The sequence below is a fragment of the Chaetodon trifascialis genome, chromosome 11 (assembly GCF_039877785.1).
Source record: "Chaetodon trifascialis isolate fChaTrf1 chromosome 11, fChaTrf1.hap1, whole genome shotgun sequence".
Taxonomy (NCBI): Eukaryota; Metazoa; Chordata; class Actinopteri; order Chaetodontiformes; family Chaetodontidae; genus Chaetodon; species Chaetodon trifascialis.
In genome coordinates this window covers 27,817,288-27,834,983 of record NC_092066.1, presented here as the reverse complement: position 1 = coordinate 27,834,983, position 17,696 = coordinate 27,817,288, and the positions used below count along the sequence as shown (strand labels likewise).

The window sequence follows — 17,696 nt, the reverse complement described above, 5'->3', positions numbered from 1 at the left end:
TCTGTGAGCGCCCTGCCCATTCATGTGTAAATGAGACGGAGCAGTGAAACTAACTGCGCACTTTCACACTCACACACTCACTTTCATGTTTTTGTTACATGCCCATATAATTTATTTTGGTATAAATTATGTTTCGTTTTGGTGGCGAACAAGTAGGGGATTGGCTGAAGTATTTTCTGCTTGGTATTTCATACCTGGGATCCAATGTCTTGATCATCTGTCTGAAGCCTTCTTTTTCTACAGTTTTAAGCAGGACCATGTCTTTCATTTGGTGGGTAGTGATAGAGTTTGTAATCTCAATCCACTGTTTTTTCTGTCGTAGGGAGTCCCTCTAGCAAAAGCATCTTGAAGTGACATTTGTCTCGATTTTTTCTTTTGCTTTTCCCATGTTACCTGTTGATGTGGAGGGTGTTGATCTTAACTTCATACATTCTTGATATTCCAAGACATGCTTGCAGCTAAGGTGGTGGAGCAAATTGCTCATGTTGCCACATACGGCGACAACTTTAACCCGTAGACACTTACTTTTTTTCCCTTTCGAAATCAGAAAACCTCCAAACAGCAGACACGGCTCCTCTTTTTGGCACAAGTTCTTCTGTGTTGTCATGTTCTGCAGCTTCGCTTTCAGAAGGTCTATCCCATCTGTCTTCACTGTAACGTAACACCTGAGCACTACAGTTTACCCTCACCACGCCCTTCTGAAACAGTGTTGCGCAGCGTTCTGAAGGTTGTGTAATGAAATACACCAGTATGGCTGTATATTAATAATTCATATCATAACAAAAATATGCACTGGTATTTGGTGTGAACCGACTATCTTGAATTTTACAGGGAGCCAGTGCAGAGTGGCTAATATTGGAGAAATAAGATCTTTCTTCCTCATTTTTGTCAGAACGTGTGCTGCAGCACTCTGGAGAAACTAATATTTAGCATTGGATTTGGGCAGCCTGATAGTAAGGAATTGCAATAATCCAACCTTGAAGTTACAAATGCATAGACTAGTTTGCTAGTTGTTTTTTGTTTGTTTTTTTTGCATGGTTTTGAGACAGGATGTGCCTGATTTTTGTAATGTTACATAGATGATAAAAGGCAGTCCTTGAAATTTGTTTTACATGTGAGTTAAAGGGCATAACCCTATCAAAGATAACTCCCAGATTCTTTTCTTTACAGTGGTGCTGGAGACCAGCGCAATGCCATCCATAACTGATGTATCATCAGAAAGTGAGTTTCTAAGGAGTTTTGGGGCTAATACTATAACTTCAGTTTTGTCTGAGTTTAGCAACAAAAAATTGCAGGTCACCCAGGTCTTTATGTCCTGAAGACAGGCTTGTAGTCTAATTAACTGATTGGTTTTTCCTGGCTTCATTGATATATATAGCTGGGTATCATCTGCATAGCAATGAAAAGTTATGTTTCTTGATAATATCACCTAAAGGTAGCATATATAGGGTGAATAGAATTGGTCCAAGCACAGAAAACTTCTTTAAGCAGATTAGTTTGGCTGGGGTCTAAAATACAGGTTAATTATTTTGATGACAAAATTATTGAAATTAGTTGGTGAAGGTCATCAGGTGAAAAGTGACGTGTTTAGTAACATTTCTATGTTTTTTTGTGTTTGAAAATAAATCAGTACCTATTGCGGGCTGGAGGTGATGAACTCTGTCTCTAATAGTAAGAATTTTGTCATTGCAGAAGCTCATGAAGTCAATACTGCTTAGAGTTAAAGGAATACGTGGTTCAATGGAATTATGGCTCTCTGTCAGCCTGGCTGCAGTGCTGAAGAGAACCCTGGGATTGTTCTTATTTTCCTTTATTAATGAAGAGTAACAGGCTGCCCTAGCACTGCGGAGGACTTTCCTGTATGTTTCAAGACAGTTTTGCCAGACAAAACGAAATTCTTCGAAATTGGTGGGGTGCTGTTTCCTATTTCTACTTTTTTAGTTTGGAGGGTATACCATGGAGCTAACCTCTCCTGTTTTTTTTTAATCTTCCTTTTTAGAGGGGCAACATAGTTGAGTGTCATACACAATGAACCTGTAGCACTATCAACCAGGTAGTCAATTTGGGAGGGACTAAAGTTAGCATAAGATTCCTCTGTTGTATTGAGACATGGCATTGAATTAAATGCTGATGGGATAAATGTAGCTACAGCACTATCAGATAGGCGTACACTGCGTACACAACTGCGTACACATCCCTTTTGAAACTCAGTGAGTGAAATTTTAGAGTAAAGTCTGGAAAGATTATTTTCCTCCAGAGATGAGTATGTCGCTTACCTCTGTGCAGCATGATGGTTTTGGTGATGTGGATGGTGTTGTACCCGGGCTAGAGAGTGAACCTGAATGTGTCAGTGTCATGAGTGTCATGCTGTCTGAAGTGAAATTGGCTTTGCCTTGGTAAGATCCTGAGTTACCCCTGTACAGTACTGGACCAGCTCTCTGTTCAAAGGATCCGGTTTGCAATCCTACAAGTAGGTTCGAAATCTATAAACTTTTTTAAGCTGGTGATGAAGAGACACACCTAGGTTCTTATTGCCCACATCTGCACACCTGTCCTGCTCCCACTGCCAGTGCACACAGCTGCATAGCCCTTGAGTTGGGTGCAGTTACCAGTCACTGTACACCTCTCCTCTAAATGAGCTTAGGCTCTTGGTAATAGTGCTAGGATAAGGTTTAGTGGCCAATGTGCCCAAAGGATCTGTTAATTTTCCGTAGGCTAGAGTAGTCTTTCAGAACTTTCATGGATGTTTATCAAAGAACAATCTATGTTCTCCTACCATCAGAAAAATATAAAAAGGAAAATCCAACACTTATTTATTTCCAATTGAATATGATAAGCAATCGCAAGCAAACAACTCAATTAAACTTAAATCTTTCAATAATAATGTAAAATCAATCAGTGTAAAATCAGTGAAGGAAATCTAAAATATGGCTGAAGCTAATCTGTAACTCATCTAATGGAAATGGAGAGAGATTGGTCTTCTGGCCAGTGTGACCTTTTCTTTCCTGCTGAGGTTTAGGACTTGAAGAAACTCAACTCTTGCAAAGTCCCTAAGTCTTTTCAAAGTCCCATTGTTGTAGCGGTGTGAGAGAGGAGGAACTTAAACTCCAAATTATAATCCACAGTCAATTGGGAAATAGTTATTTCTCCTCTGCTCTATGCTCCTGATTTGACTGTAGAAATTGCAGAAGTCCTCCTTTGCGATGTTGGGCTTCTCACATACTCCTCTACAGTTGGCTTGAGTTTGAAGAGATGAAGGAAGAAAAATTATGTTCTCTCCTTTGTTGACTATTTTATACCCTTTCTCTGAATCCCTCCTCTCCATTGCACATGTTCTTTTAGACACCAAACTGCCAAAATTTATGCATGTGCAACTTTATGTGTATGCGTTCTTGGTAATTTCCTGCCAAGCTCTGGCCTTCAGCTCAGTTTGGCAAAGGCCACCAGCTATAGCCTTACATGACTTCCTCATCTGGATGTTGCTTATCTCCAGTGAAAAAGTACATGACCTATTACTTATTAACTCGCTCAGCCAGATACACTTGAAACACTTTATACTTAATTCACATTTAATTTGTAACCGTTATCATTCCTTGTTATTATATTACATTGTTAACAGCTTACAATAATCATCATCATAACTTGATAAATGGCAAAAACTCGTGCATTGTGCAATGTGCATTACTTCATCATATTTGGACTAGGTGCGAAAAGTCCTTTTTACTCACAGTATGTCTGAAAGGGAATGGGGATCTCAACTCTTTTGACAGCCTGTTAAAGCATTCATCAATTTCTTCTTCCAGACCATGCAGCATGATATTGATATTGTATTCTGGTTTTTGAATGTAAAAAATGGGACAATAGATGAGGGGTAAAATGGACAAGAGAAAAGGTTCTATGTCCAACAAGAGATTTGATTAAATCATTAGCCAAGTAGCAGGGGGCCGCCATCTTGGATCTCATCATCTCACCCCAAGAGTTGCCTCCTCTCTCTGAAATGTAATATGTTTTAGTTACCTTCACCTCAGTAAGAGACGGTTTCTGGCCAACCATACAGACTCAATCCCCTAAACCAATTTGATCTCTTTCCTCTGCTGTAGGTGTTGGAGGCCACAGTCAGCACCCGCATTGAGGGTACCCAGTCAGTGACGAGAGAGGCTGATAAAATGTGGCTGGTTCGCCTTCTTGAAATAACCAGGAAATATGTTCTGGATGATCTCATCGTTGTCAAGAACCTCATGGTTCAGTGCTTCCCCCCACATTACAATACATTCAACAGGTAACCGATACAAAATGTTTTGAGTGCGTGTTTTTCTGTCAGCATAGAAGCAAAACACAAGATTATTGTGCATACATATTCAGAACAGAAAAACCTTTTTGTCTGGACACCAAACTTTCCCTCCACCTTTCAATCACTTCATTTACAAAAGCCAAAGGTGCAGATCCTAATTGAATTTATTACCTCAACGGCTCATTTGAACAGTTGAATTTTAGAATGAACTGAAAAAGGAAATTGTGTCAGTACAATGTATTGAATTGAGCTATGAATTATGTTGCACATGCTGGCAAGAATCTGCAAACGTCCAAATGTTCAGTTGTACATTCATTCCACAATCATTCAACAAATTCAGGCAAGTGTTTGCTCACATTTATGTATATGTGTTTCAGGTTTTTTAGTCTCTACCACAATGCCGTGTCCACTCGTGTAAAAGAACTGGCATCTGAGGACTTGGAGGCTAATGAAATTGTATCCCTGCTAACTTGGGTCCTCAACACATATAAAAGGTACAAACACATCAGACATCTACATGGTGACCTCTGTAAGGTATTAGATAAACAGTAGGCTTAACCCCAGTATGTGTGTGTGTGTGTGTGTGTGTGTGTGTGTGTGTGTGTGTGTGTGTGTGTGTGTGTGTGTGTGTGTGTGTGTGTACACACACATATACAAACTGGCAACGGTGCCACCATTGTAAGCTTTCACTTTGAGGTTCATGCCAATCAAGTCAAGCTTGACCTTTATTGATGGCATATAGTACAGTAAACAAAATTTCCTCAGTGTTGTGAGTCATTTAGTCTGTTTGAATTACTGATTCCTGTTCTTAAACATTTTCACAGAAAACTCCCAGATAAGAAACATGCCAAACCTAAGGCACTCATAATACTGATTTATTAATCTAAACTGTTTCCCATCTCTAAAGTCATTTGTTACATTTCGCTACATTTTATTGCTTTCAACAGTCATGTACGTACTCATGTACGAGGGGCATGCAGGGGAGGGATACCTCCACCATAAGTCCATCTAGCTTGACCACAGTGTTTCGTCCTCATTAAGTTGCTTCTCATTTGATTTACCTTGTGCATCTGCAGTTTGCTGTTTATATTGTTGCAAAACTTGTTCAGATTCATCAGTTTATATGGCCACCCAGCATGAATAAGAATGCTTCCCAAATGCTGAAATAATGTCCGTGCATGTGTATGTTTCAGTGTGGAGATGATGGGCCACCCAGAGCTCTGCTCAGAGTGTGACATCAAACAGCTGCAGCCTCTGCTGCCTCAGGATGTGGTGGACGATCTGCTTAGCAAATATGTCAAGACCTTTACAGTAAGCGCGCAGGCACACACACGCACACACACACACTCACACACACACACACACACACACACACACACACACACACACACACACACACACACGTTGTGTTTTTATCACTTGTGGAGACATTACATAGACTTACATTAATTTCCTGGAGCCTTACCCTCCTTATCTAAACCTAACCCTAACCTGTGCCCCCCGCAGCGCTCCCCCAAGAGCACTGCATTTTAACCCAAACCTAACCATAACCACTATTTGCCTATTCCTAACTCTGTACCTAACCTAACCTTACCTAACCCGAAACCCTATCCTCAGTCTTCACCCTAAAATTTAATGATTTACATTAAGGTGACCTGCATTTTGTCCCCATAAGGCAGGTGAGTCCCCACAATGTGACTGTGTAAACAGATTTTTGTCCCCACAACGTGATGAATACCAGGTCATACACACACACACACAAACACACACACGCACACACACACACACACACACACACACACACACACACACGCACACACGCACACACACACACACACACACACACACACACACACACACACTAACAAGGACGGTAATGGATGTCCCATTCACGTTATGTAGCCTTTACTCTTTTCAGACATTATGCCTGCCTTCATTTCATTTGGACCAGTTTGTAGAATCAGAATCAGAATCAGAATTACAGAATTGTTTTTGATAAAATTAGGATAAAAAAATTAGAAGACAAAAGAAAGAACGATAGATAGATAGATAGATAGATAGATAGATAGATAGATAGATAGATAGATAGATAGATAGATAGATAGATAGATAGATTTATAAAATAATATATTATATTATATATAAATATATTATATATATTTATAAAATAAAAATATATATAATATAAAATATATATAAAAATATAGAAAAAAATATACTGAGAACTACAAGTATACACATAGACAAAGCAAAAAATAGATTAAAAAAAGTATTTGCAGTAGGAAAGAGTATATACAGAAAGAATGTGCTTTGTATATTGAATTAGGTCAACAGTGAACTGCAGTAAATATGTGTGATCTACCAGGGAGTGAAAAAGTCCAAGGGCCATTCAGAGGGAGGAGTTATACAGTTTGATGGCCACAGACAGGAATGATTTCCTGTGGCGTTCAGTCTTGCATTTTGGTGGGATGAGTCTCTCACCGAAAGTACTCTTGTGTCTGATCAGCACATCATGAAGTGGGTGTGAGACGTTGTCCAAAATAGTCTGTAGCCTAGTCAGCATCCTCTCTGATACCACCGTCAGAGAGTCACACTCCAGCCCCACATCAACACTGGCCTTGCAGATCAGTTTGTTGAGTCTGTTGGCATCCGCCATCCTCAGCCTGCTGTCCCAGCAAGCAACAGCATAGAGAACAGCACTAGCCACCACAGACTCATAGAAGATCCTGAGCATAGTCCGGCCTCAGCACCAGTGTTCTTTGCCCAGTCCAGTTTATTGTCAATATGTACCCCCAGGTACTTGTAATCCTCCACAATGTCCACACTGACCTCCTGGATGGAAACAGGGGTCACCGCTGCCTTGGTTCTCCTCAGGTCCACTACCATTTCCTTAGTCTTTGCCATGTTTAGTTACAGATGGTTCTGTTCACACCATGTGACAAAGTTGTCCACAGCAGCCCTGTACTCATCCTCATCACCTTTACTGATACATCCAACTATCTCAGAGTTATCAGAACTATTGCACAGGTCTCTGTGCAAGAGTGGCTTGACCATGGGCCGGAGCTGCTCCAGGACGAGTCTATCCAGAGTCTTCATGATGTGGGAGGTCAGTGCCACAGGTCTGTCATCCTTTGAGGCCCTGGGCCGTGATGTCTTTGGCACAGGAACGAGGCACGACGTCTTCCACAGCATGGGGACCCTCTGGAGACTTAGGCTCATGTTAAAGACATGGTGAAGAACTCCACACAGCTGGGGGGCACAGGCTTTGAGCACCCTGGGGCTGACACCATCAAGGCGTGGAGCCTTGTTTGATTGGAGTCTCATTGGCTGTCTTCTCACCTGGTCAGCAGTGAAGCACACTGTGGAGGTGACAGGTGGGGAGGGGTGTAGTCCTCAGGTTGGAGAGTACAGTCTGTCTTGCAGTCTGAGGTGGTGTGAAGAGGGCTCACACAGGAGGATGGGGGGGGTTAAGATGGGGGGGGGGGTGTCAGGAGTCAGAGGGGGGTTGAGCCAGGCCTGAAGTGTCAAATCTATTAAAAAACAGATTCAGTTCATTGACCCTGTCAACGCTGTCTTCAACTCCTCTGTTGTTGGTCGTTCTGAAGCCAGTGATGGTCCTCATTCCACTCCAGACCTCTCTCAAGTTGTTCTGCTGGAGTTTCCACTCCAAATTCCCACACAATCAGATTGAGTGATGCATCATAATCGGTCAAGCTGTGACCCTGATGAATATTTAGCCAGTCATACAGTGTCACTGAACCTCTGATGCCAAGACATCCACTGACTGGCCATTTACAGTGCCTATCATAAGTATTCACCCCCTTGGATGTTTTACACTTTTATTGCTTTCATAAATCAATCATGGTCAATAAAATTTGGCTTTTTTTAACACAAAAATTTATTGGAAAAAACTCTTTAATGTCAAAGTGGAAACGGATTTCTACAAAGTAATGTTAATGAAAGAAAATTATATAAATGAAAATAATTGTTTGCATAATTATTCACCCCCTTCAAGTCAGTATTTCGTAGATGCACCTTTGGCTGCAATCACAGCAGTGAGTCTGTGTGGATAAGTCTCAATCAGTCTTGTACATCTGCCCACTGCAATTTTGCTCCATTCTTCTTTGCAAAACTGCTCAAGCTCTGTCAGGTTGCGCGGGTATCGGGCATGAACAGCCCTTTTCAAGTCCAGCCACAAATTCTCTATAGGGTTGAGGTCTGGGCTTTGACTTGGCCACTCCAGAACATTTACCTGGTTCTTTTTAACCATTCCTGTGTAGCTTTTGCAGTATGCTTTGGATCATTGTCTTGCTGGAAAATAAATCTTCTCCCAAGCCGTAGTTCTCTTGCAGACTGAAGAAGATTGTCCCCCAGGATTACGGTGTATTTTGCAGCATTCATTCTGCCCTCTATCTTTACAACTGATGGCCAAAAAGCTCAATTTTGGTCTCATCAGACCAAAGAATCTTCTTCCACTTGACCATGGAGTCTTCCACATGCTTTTTGGCAAACTCTAGTCGAGATCTAATATGACTTCTCTTCATCAGTGGCTTTCTCATTGCCACTCACCCATAAAGCTTTGACCGGTGAAGAACCCGGGCAGCAGTTGCTATATGCACAGTCTCTCCCATCTCAGCAGCTGAAGCTTGTAACTCCTTCAGAGTAGTCGTAGGGGTCTTGGTGGCTTCTCTCACTAGTCTCCTACTTGCACGGTCACTCAGTTTACGAGGGCGGCCTGATCTAGGCAGATTCACACAAGTGCCATATTCCTTCCATTTCTTGATGATTGATTCCACTGAACTCCGGGGGATGTTCAATGCCTTGGAAATTTTTTTGTATCCATCCCCTGAATTGTACTTCTCAATAACCCTTTCCCTGAGTTGCTTGGAGTGTTCTTCTGTCTTCATGGTGTAGTGGTAGCCAGGAATACTGATCAGCCAGTCTCTTGACCCTTCAGACACAGGTGTTTTATACCTCAATCACTTGAAACACACCCACACCACTCAGATCACACAGGTGATCTTCATTTCACTAATTGTGAGACTACTGGCAATAATTTGATGGACCTCTTGTAGAAGTCTGTTTTCACTTTGACATTAAAGAGTTTTTTCCAATAAATTTTTGTGTTAAAAAAGCCAAATTGTTTTGACCATGATTGATTTATGAATGCAATAGAAGGGGAAAACATCCAAGGGGGTGAATACTTATGATATGCACTGTATCCACATCCACTGTCACTGTTACTGTGATTGCATGTCTGTCTGTCTGTCTGTCTGTCTGTCTGTCTGTCTGTCTGTCTGTCTGTCTGTCTGCCTGTCTGTCTGTCTCACTCTCCCTCTCCCTCTCTTGCTCTTCCTCTCTCACCCAACCGGTCGAGGCAGATGGCCGCCCACACAGAGTCTGGTTCTGCTCGAGGTTTCTGCCTGTTAAAAGGAAGTTTTTCCTCGCCACTGTCGCCAAGTGCTTGCTCATGGGGGAATTGTTGGTTTCTCTGTAGATAAAAGAGCTTGGTCTGTACCAGCTCTATATGGAAAGTGTCCTGAGACAACTTCTGTTGTGATTTGGCGCTATACAAATAAATAAAATTGAATTGAAATTGAATTGTATGGTTGAATAATGCATGGTTTTTAACATACAGTCATCACTCATTGTCACTGTCAAACTAAATCCGTGCACATTGTAAATTTCATTGTATATATTGTTTATTTTATATTTTATATTTTTGCACTTCTTAACTTATTGTTCAGTCTTTTGTTTGTTTGATTTTTGTCTTTTTGTCCTTGTTGAGCTTTATGTCTATTTTCCTATGCCAGAGTTGAATTCCTTGTATGTGCACACATGCTTGGCCAATAAAGCTGATTTTCATTCTGATGTCTTCAGTCTAATATAACAGGCTGGCTGCGGAAGGCCCTGGAAACAGACAAGAAGGACTGGCAGAAAGAAACTGAGCCTGAGGCTGACCAAGATGGATACTACCAGACCACACTGCCTGCTATTGTCTTTCAGGTAACACATATACACGCACCCTTCTGATGAAGTATTCCAGACGCTGAATAGGAATGAGCAGAAATAGAGAATCACTTGACAGATTTTCAAGGGGCTGGAGGTGTGCAGATTCAGGAGGGGCACTCAATGGCATTCAGACATTCCCTAAAGATACTCCCTTTTGACCATTGTCTTGCCTGCTGTCGGGCCGGATTTGTCTCATCGCACCGGACACCAGTTTCTCATACTACTCTGTGTGTGTGTTGTGTTGTTATATTTCCCACATGAGTTGGTGTACATCAAACCAGAGCTAAAAAGGAGAGTAAACATTGAACTTACATTCATCAAGTCACCAGAGAACTTGATGTGTGAATAGGCAATTTGCTAACATGTTTGCCATAACAACTTAAAAGGTTGAAATATGTCAGTGTTGTGTTTGCAGCTGCCCCCAAACGGCCCCAAACACTCTTAATGCAGGCATAAGTTTATAAGACAAGAACTCCAGTCAAATTCTGGGAACATGTCAAGGATGTAGGTTTGTGAATACTTACTGAAGCCACTGTATGTTTACTTCCTGATCATTGTAAAGAAAATAATTTATTGGAGACCACAGTACTCTTGTCACTCATTCTCTCTCTGATCTTAACGTATCTTCACTCCACTCTTCATCAGATGTTTGAACAGAATCTGCAAGTTGCTGCCCAGATTGATGGGGATTTCAAAGAGCAAGTTCTGAAGCTCTGCCTGAAACAGATGAACACTTTCCTCATCAGGTAAATTTTTTCATACTTATTGACTTTTTCTGACATGATGAAAGTCTCTTAAACATATCCTTTAGATTTATGGGATTCATTTCCCCACATACACCACATGCACATTTCAAAATCTTGTTGAATTTAAGGTCAAATGAAAAACACCTTGTCAACAACATAGTATAACCTGGGTAATTTTCAAACTCTCCACATTTGTGTACTCCCTACATTCGCGCAATGAGTTCTGCTGTCCATAATTTACCCTTTAAAGCTGCAGTGGGTAACTTGTATAAAAGTAATTTTTTTTATCATATTTTCTAAAACTGTCCCTATGCCCAGACAGCAGTACATGAAACATGTAATCTGTGAAAAAAACAGGCTCCATTGGTCCCATCTACTGCTCCTACTGCAGTTTGCGAGAATCCACCAATCAGAGCCAGGGGATGGTCTGAGGGAGTGTCTGACATCTGTCAATCACTACTCACACACGCTGCAAACCGCCCCCTCCCTCCGCTCATGCTGCCGGCTGCCGCTCAGCCAAACAGCTCTGTGAGCGGCATCAGGAGGCTAGTGAAAGCTATGGTGGAGCAAAAGCCACCCCCAGAGGAGAAACTGCCCATACCGCGCTGCAAACAACAGCATATACGGCTAAGACAACTAATAATTATAAAGCTAATATGGTGATTGTTACAGTAACACTCCGCGTACGGTATGTTAGCGACTGCGATGTAGTGGCTGAGCAGAGTTAGCTTATTTCCGGTGCTAAGGCTAACATTACTGGTTGTCACGGCAGCCAGGCAGACGCCACAGGGAGGAGGGGCTTGGAGTCAGGACATGAGTGCAGCGGAGAGGGAGGGGGAGTGACATGGAACTTGTGTTGGTTCAAATTTTCAGGCTAAGTCCGCTCTCTTCTCGATCTTACCTACTGCAGCTTTAAATATTGGTTCTGTCAATACAGGGAACAAGAGAACAAACTTCTGCAATAATTCTGACAGTTACTATGTAAACCTAACAAATGTGTGCATTGTTGTCTGTAGGTACAGAGAAGAGGCAATTGTCTACAAAGAGGAGCACCTGAGAGACAGACAGCTTCCTCAGTGTTATGTACAGTACATGATAGCCATCATTAACAACTGCCAGACATTCAAGTAAGATTTAATTTATACATGAACTCGTGTGTACACTTTAAGTAGATGATAACTTTGGTCAAGTTGTTTGGCCCTCCCAGTGTGAGACAGGGAGGGCCAAACAACGTTATCATATCGAATGCAGTGGTTGTAATTGTCACCTGTTGTAAATCTGATGGCAGCGTGGTAAATGGAATATATTGGCCTCAGAGTGTAGCAACATGTCAATAAATGACATCTCCATGAATTAGAGCTGAGAGGAAAACCACTTGAACAACCTCTTACCACAGGTCAGATGGAAGCTGCATTTGTTTCTGCACCAGAGGCAGTTTAGAAAGGAGGAACAGCCCATAGAAAAAGAGAGTTGCTTTTTGTAATGTGTATTTAGATATGTGATTCCTAATTCTTCTGAACTTTCACTTGAGTAAAATTTTGAGTGCAGGACCATATGTGTTGTTACTCTTCCTTAAGTAAAAGACCTGGGTACCTCTTCCACCACTGATTTACTGTGTGTGCGTGAATATTTTTGTTGTACTTCTATGGTCATAATTACACATCCTGAGACATTCACATAAATATTCCCAATAAGTAAAAATTAATGAATGCCAGCAACTGCTCATTTCAAGCTAAGAAAGAAATTTAGTCAATAGTGCAAAATAAAGAAGGCAACCAATTGCATTCAATGAAACATTTTATTATATAGTATATCCGGGAAGAGGGTAGGTAAGTTTTTCCTTGAATGGGCAGTCTTCAAAGAAATTAATTTGACTTCCTACACAGAGAAATAGCAGAAAGTAGGCTGGGAAAGGTGTGCAAGCGTTCAAACTGTTGGCCTTCCCTGTATTTATAAAGAGACTACTTCCTCTGGAAAAGCTGTATTCAGACTGCATGCAAATCACATGTGTTTCTCACATCAGATCTTTAAGAGACAGACATCACCAAGCTATGTGCATGGATAGTTCCAGTAATGACATAGGCATCAATCACTATGTATGCTAACAATACTGCTTTCTAACATGGAGCATTAGAAATGGAAATCACTGGCTCTGAGGTCCTGAAAAAAGACCTCTACTTGCTACTGGAGACAATAGACGATAGTCACTCCCAACATGTATTCATGTCAGGCCCCATTCCAACCTTGGGTAAAGGAATCAAACCTTTCGGCAGACTCCTTTGGAATGCCTCATTCATGGCATACAGTATATTGACAATTCCAATATATTTTGGCACTGTAAAGTCTTCTTAAAGACTAAGGGCTACATCCAAATATCGCTGGTCGCAGGCTGCTTGGCACCAACCTGCATGTCATGTCCTTTGGCTGCCGTACCAGAACAAGAATGCATCAGATAAGCATGAAGGCCAGCACACACCGTGTGCTCTCAGAGTAAAACAAAGACGCGTCAACCAGTTCACGCCTCCGTGAAGTCCATACATTTCTGATAATGGACACCTCGAAGGGCATTATCCCGCTTATACCATGGTCACTTACGAAAGAAATAAATATTAAATCAATTATTAATACGTTAATGTTGTTTATTACCGTTAAAATCGTAAGTTTTTCACAAGAAGCGGCTGAGTGGACTATTTAATATCTCTCGTTGTGACGCGTTGCCAAGGTAACCGGCTCTGGCCACAGAACCTGCAGCTCGGTCGGCCGCAGCTGTTATATTAGACCTAATCAGTGGAGGGAAGTGAGATGATTGCTTAACGTTATGTTACGTGATACAAAGTATCATTTCAGAGGGCAAGTGCACCTTTTACCGCTTGTGCGTGTCCAGAGGATGATGCAAAATTTTGTTTCAAAGAATCAGAATCCACAAATGGTTTCCTAAATCGTTTTTATTGCAAAAAATATTATCCACCATTGACTCTGATCATTAAATGTGTATCAAGCAAGTAAGTCTATCCTAAATCGTTTTTATAAATATTATTCACCATCCACTCTGTATCAAGCGAGTAAGTAAGTAAGGTAAGCAAGACAGAAAGACAGGCGACAAACTATTTAAAATTAAATGCACTGTGAAATAACATCTGTTAACGTATGTTCTGAGTTTCTGTTGCCAACTAGCATTTGAGCCAGCGCAATAATTTAGAACAATCAGGCTATTTGACCGGAACTTTTTTATAGGTGTCCTATAACACTTTAACGGACACCCTGCAGCCAATCAGAATCGAGTATTCACCCAGACCACGGTATAATCTGTTTTAAAGGTGTTTGTTATCGTATATAACATATATCATATATCATATATAACAGTCAATGGCAACTGTTTTTTTCTTGTATTTAATGTTTAATGTTTTTGTGTATGGATAAAACGGTCTCATTTCAGGTTCAAGCATCTGGCTTAGACTTAGTGTGCATCAAGAGCAGCAAACTCAGGTTTAATATATGTTTACATTTTGCACTCTTTTCTTGCTACCACTGGGCACGTTTGGTTTTTCTTTGAAGGACATAATTTTTTGGTTGTTGTTGGCCTGTGGGAAAATGTTTTCATTTGAAGTTACTCTGGGAAGCTGTAGATAACGCCATAAGAAATGATTGCAACTGATTTCAATTTTTTTTAATGATTAATGTTGTTTTATAGGTAATAACTTATAGGCTGTGTTAGTTCCAGGTTTAATATGTGTAATAAGTTCATTTCAATCAGTTCTCAATAAACATTGAACCAGTCTGGCCCTTGAATTTCCCCTCGAGGGACGAATAAAGGAATATTGAATTGACTTGGAACAATTTTTTTTTAATTTTGGCCCACTGAGTATTTGAGTTTGACACCCCTGGTATACAGCATTCGAAATATTCAAGTTCCAGTGATATTGATTGGTATGCACCCTGCCCAATGGTGACTAGGACGAGGCCCAAAATGGATCCCTTGGTAACTCGTAGAAATTTAGATTTGGCCGTTCCTGTCATCACACATTGGTGTTGATCTGAATAACCAGGCATCCCTTCCGAGGCTGACGGAGACTAACCTTTAGAGGTGCAAAATGATCAATCGTTTCAGAGGTTTATAAACATGGAGGCACAATGTTTCTTATTGTTCAAACCAGTAGTAAGTAACCAGTAGTAGTTATTAGGATCACTTCTGTTTCTCCATTTATGCAGGGAGGGACCATATGAGCCAGTTTCCACATGTGATGGACTGTGCAAGATGTAATTGCAAAGTTAAAAATATATGTAATGTGATCTGCAATGACTGGAGCAGATAGAGATAGAAATCATAACATCAGTCTGACATGCCTATCGCAAATTAAGCATTGTTTTTCTTCATTCATGCAAGGAAAAGAAAAAAGAATGGCAGCAGGAAATCTGTGGCCAGTTTCTTAATCACCAAAACAATAAAAAAACTTGTATGTGAGCAACCCCGAATCAACAACAACAAATCTAATAATGATTAAAAATCAAGAGGAAAATGTTAAAGGAAACATAAAATACCCTGAAATTACAGCATAAAGGCTCCCTCAAAATATCTAATCTTTCTCATGGCAAATTTAACGACTAAACTATTTAAGAGCACCACTTCATCAAAACAGTTCTTGGTGGACAGACAAAAAACATAAATAATTGCAGGCATTGCAACTTTATGATTAACTCAGCCACAGCATAATGGCCTTGTCTCTTGATCACATTTCATCTCCATGTACATATACATTTCCATGTACGTGCCTCACCAGATTTTCAGATTTTTTTTGGTCATTTATTTTCTTACTAATATTTCATATAGTTATGATCACCTTTATGAATGGAACATATTCTATATATGTCATAGATCACACCACAAAAAGCCACAACCCTACGGAATTAGTTTCTTCCAAAAGTGCAGGATGAAATCAGGTAGTCTCAGCACTCACATTCACTGGAGATATACGCTAAAGCAGGCGTCTCAAACTCATTCCACAAAGGGCCGTGTGGCTGCAGGTTTTTCCTCCAACCAATCAAGAGCACGCAGTCTGACCAATCAGCTGTCTGAAGACTGAGATCAGCTAATGAAATGAGTCAAGTCTGGTGTGCTGCTGCTTGGTTGGAAAGAAAACCTTCAGCCACTCGGCCCTTTGTGGAATGAGTTTGAGACCTGTGCGCTAAAGTCTTAACAATATTTTGTTGAAGTAGTTAGTAGAGCATCAATCCCTCTTTCAAACGTATAACCAGTTAGTTATACACACTTATTTGCATTTGAGAAATAAAGGCATAGTTTGCTTTGCAAGATGGTTGGCCTTTACCAGCTAAAGTTACTAGCCATCCCTCTGTCTGGTTGTTTAGCCTTCTGGTGTTCAGTCATAACTTGTGATAGCATAGCTTCATGTTTGATATTGGTAAAGAAAACTTATATAAATCGCTGAATTCAATTTGAAATCTCAAGGTCAAGATGCAGAGGAAAATCTCATCATTCTTTAAAAAAATGACAGAAATCCTGTCCTACAGTAAGTCAGGAGGTTGTTGGTACGAGGTTGGTTTATTGTCACATCTACCACAATTACACTGAAGCAGTCATTGGCAATGAAAATCTTAGTTCTCAGGCTCCCTGCAACAAGGCTCAGAAAATGAAAAAGAAAAGTAAAAATGGTGCAGAAGACATTCAGTATTGAACACTTTGGGGATTCATATGCATAACAAATTAATGACAGATGTCCCATGTGTTCCTCAGAGAGTCCATCAACAGTCTGAAGAGGAAGTACTCTCAGTCTTCAGAGCCCACTGACAGTGATGCTGCCATAGAGAGGACACTCAATGATGTGGCCAAGGAGGGATGTCAATTCCTATTGGATGAAGTCTTCCTAGACCTTGAAGTAAGAAGGGCTCTTATTGGACAGAAATATATTTAGTCTTTGTTTAAAGCTTGTTTGTTGTATCCTCAGCACATTTGTATGTATGTATGTATGTATGTATGTATGTATGTATGTATGTGTGTGTGTATACATACAGTATATACACCGATCAGGCATAACATAATGACCGCACCATTGCCTAAGATTGTGTTGATCCCCCTTTTGCTGCCAAAACAGCCCTGACCCGTCAAAGCATGGACTTCACTAGACCCCTGAAGGTGTGCTGTGGTATCTGGCACCAAGATGTTAGCAGCAGATCCTTGAAGTCCTGTTAGTTGAGGTGGGATCTCCATGGATCAGACTCATTTGTCCAGCATATCCCACAGATGCTCGATTGAATTGAGATCTGGGGAAATTGGAGGTCAAGTCAACACCTCAAACTTGTTTTTGCTTTGTGGCATGGGGCATTATCCTGCTGAAAGAAGCCACAGCCACCAGGGAATACCACGAAAGGGTGTACATAGTCTGCAACAATGCTTAGCTACGTGTCAAAGTAACATCCACATGGATGGCAGGACCCAAGGCTTCCCAGCAGAACATTCCCCAAAGCATCACACTGCCCGTGCCGGCTTGCCTTCTCATAGAGCATCCTGGTGCCATGTGTTTCCCAGGTAAGTGGCACACATGCACGTGGCCATCCACGTGATGTAAAAGAAAACCTGATTCATCAGACCAGGTGACCTTCTTCCATTGCTCCGTGGTCCAGTTATGAAGCTA

The 17,696-nt window shown here is 41.0% G+C and overlaps 1 protein-coding gene across 2 annotated transcripts in view; it reads left to right on the top strand.

Moving 5' to 3' along the window:
• Window positions 1–17,696, top strand: part of exoc3 (exocyst complex component 3) — an 88,437-nt gene that overhangs the window by 67,303 nt on the left and 3,438 nt on the right. For both annotated transcript variants that reach the window (XM_070974615.1, XM_070974616.1), the window contains exons 6-12: window positions 4,101–4,279; window positions 4,669–4,785; window positions 5,485–5,602; window positions 10,172–10,297; window positions 10,949–11,049; window positions 12,066–12,176; window positions 16,799–16,940. In XM_070974615.1, coding sequence (XP_070830716.1) covers window positions 4,101–4,279; window positions 4,669–4,785; window positions 5,485–5,602; window positions 10,172–10,297; window positions 10,949–11,049; window positions 12,066–12,176; window positions 16,799–16,940 — 894 coding nt within the window. The remainder of the gene's footprint in view (window positions 1–4,100; window positions 4,280–4,668; window positions 4,786–5,484; window positions 5,603–10,171; window positions 10,298–10,948; window positions 11,050–12,065; window positions 12,177–16,798; window positions 16,941–17,696) is intronic.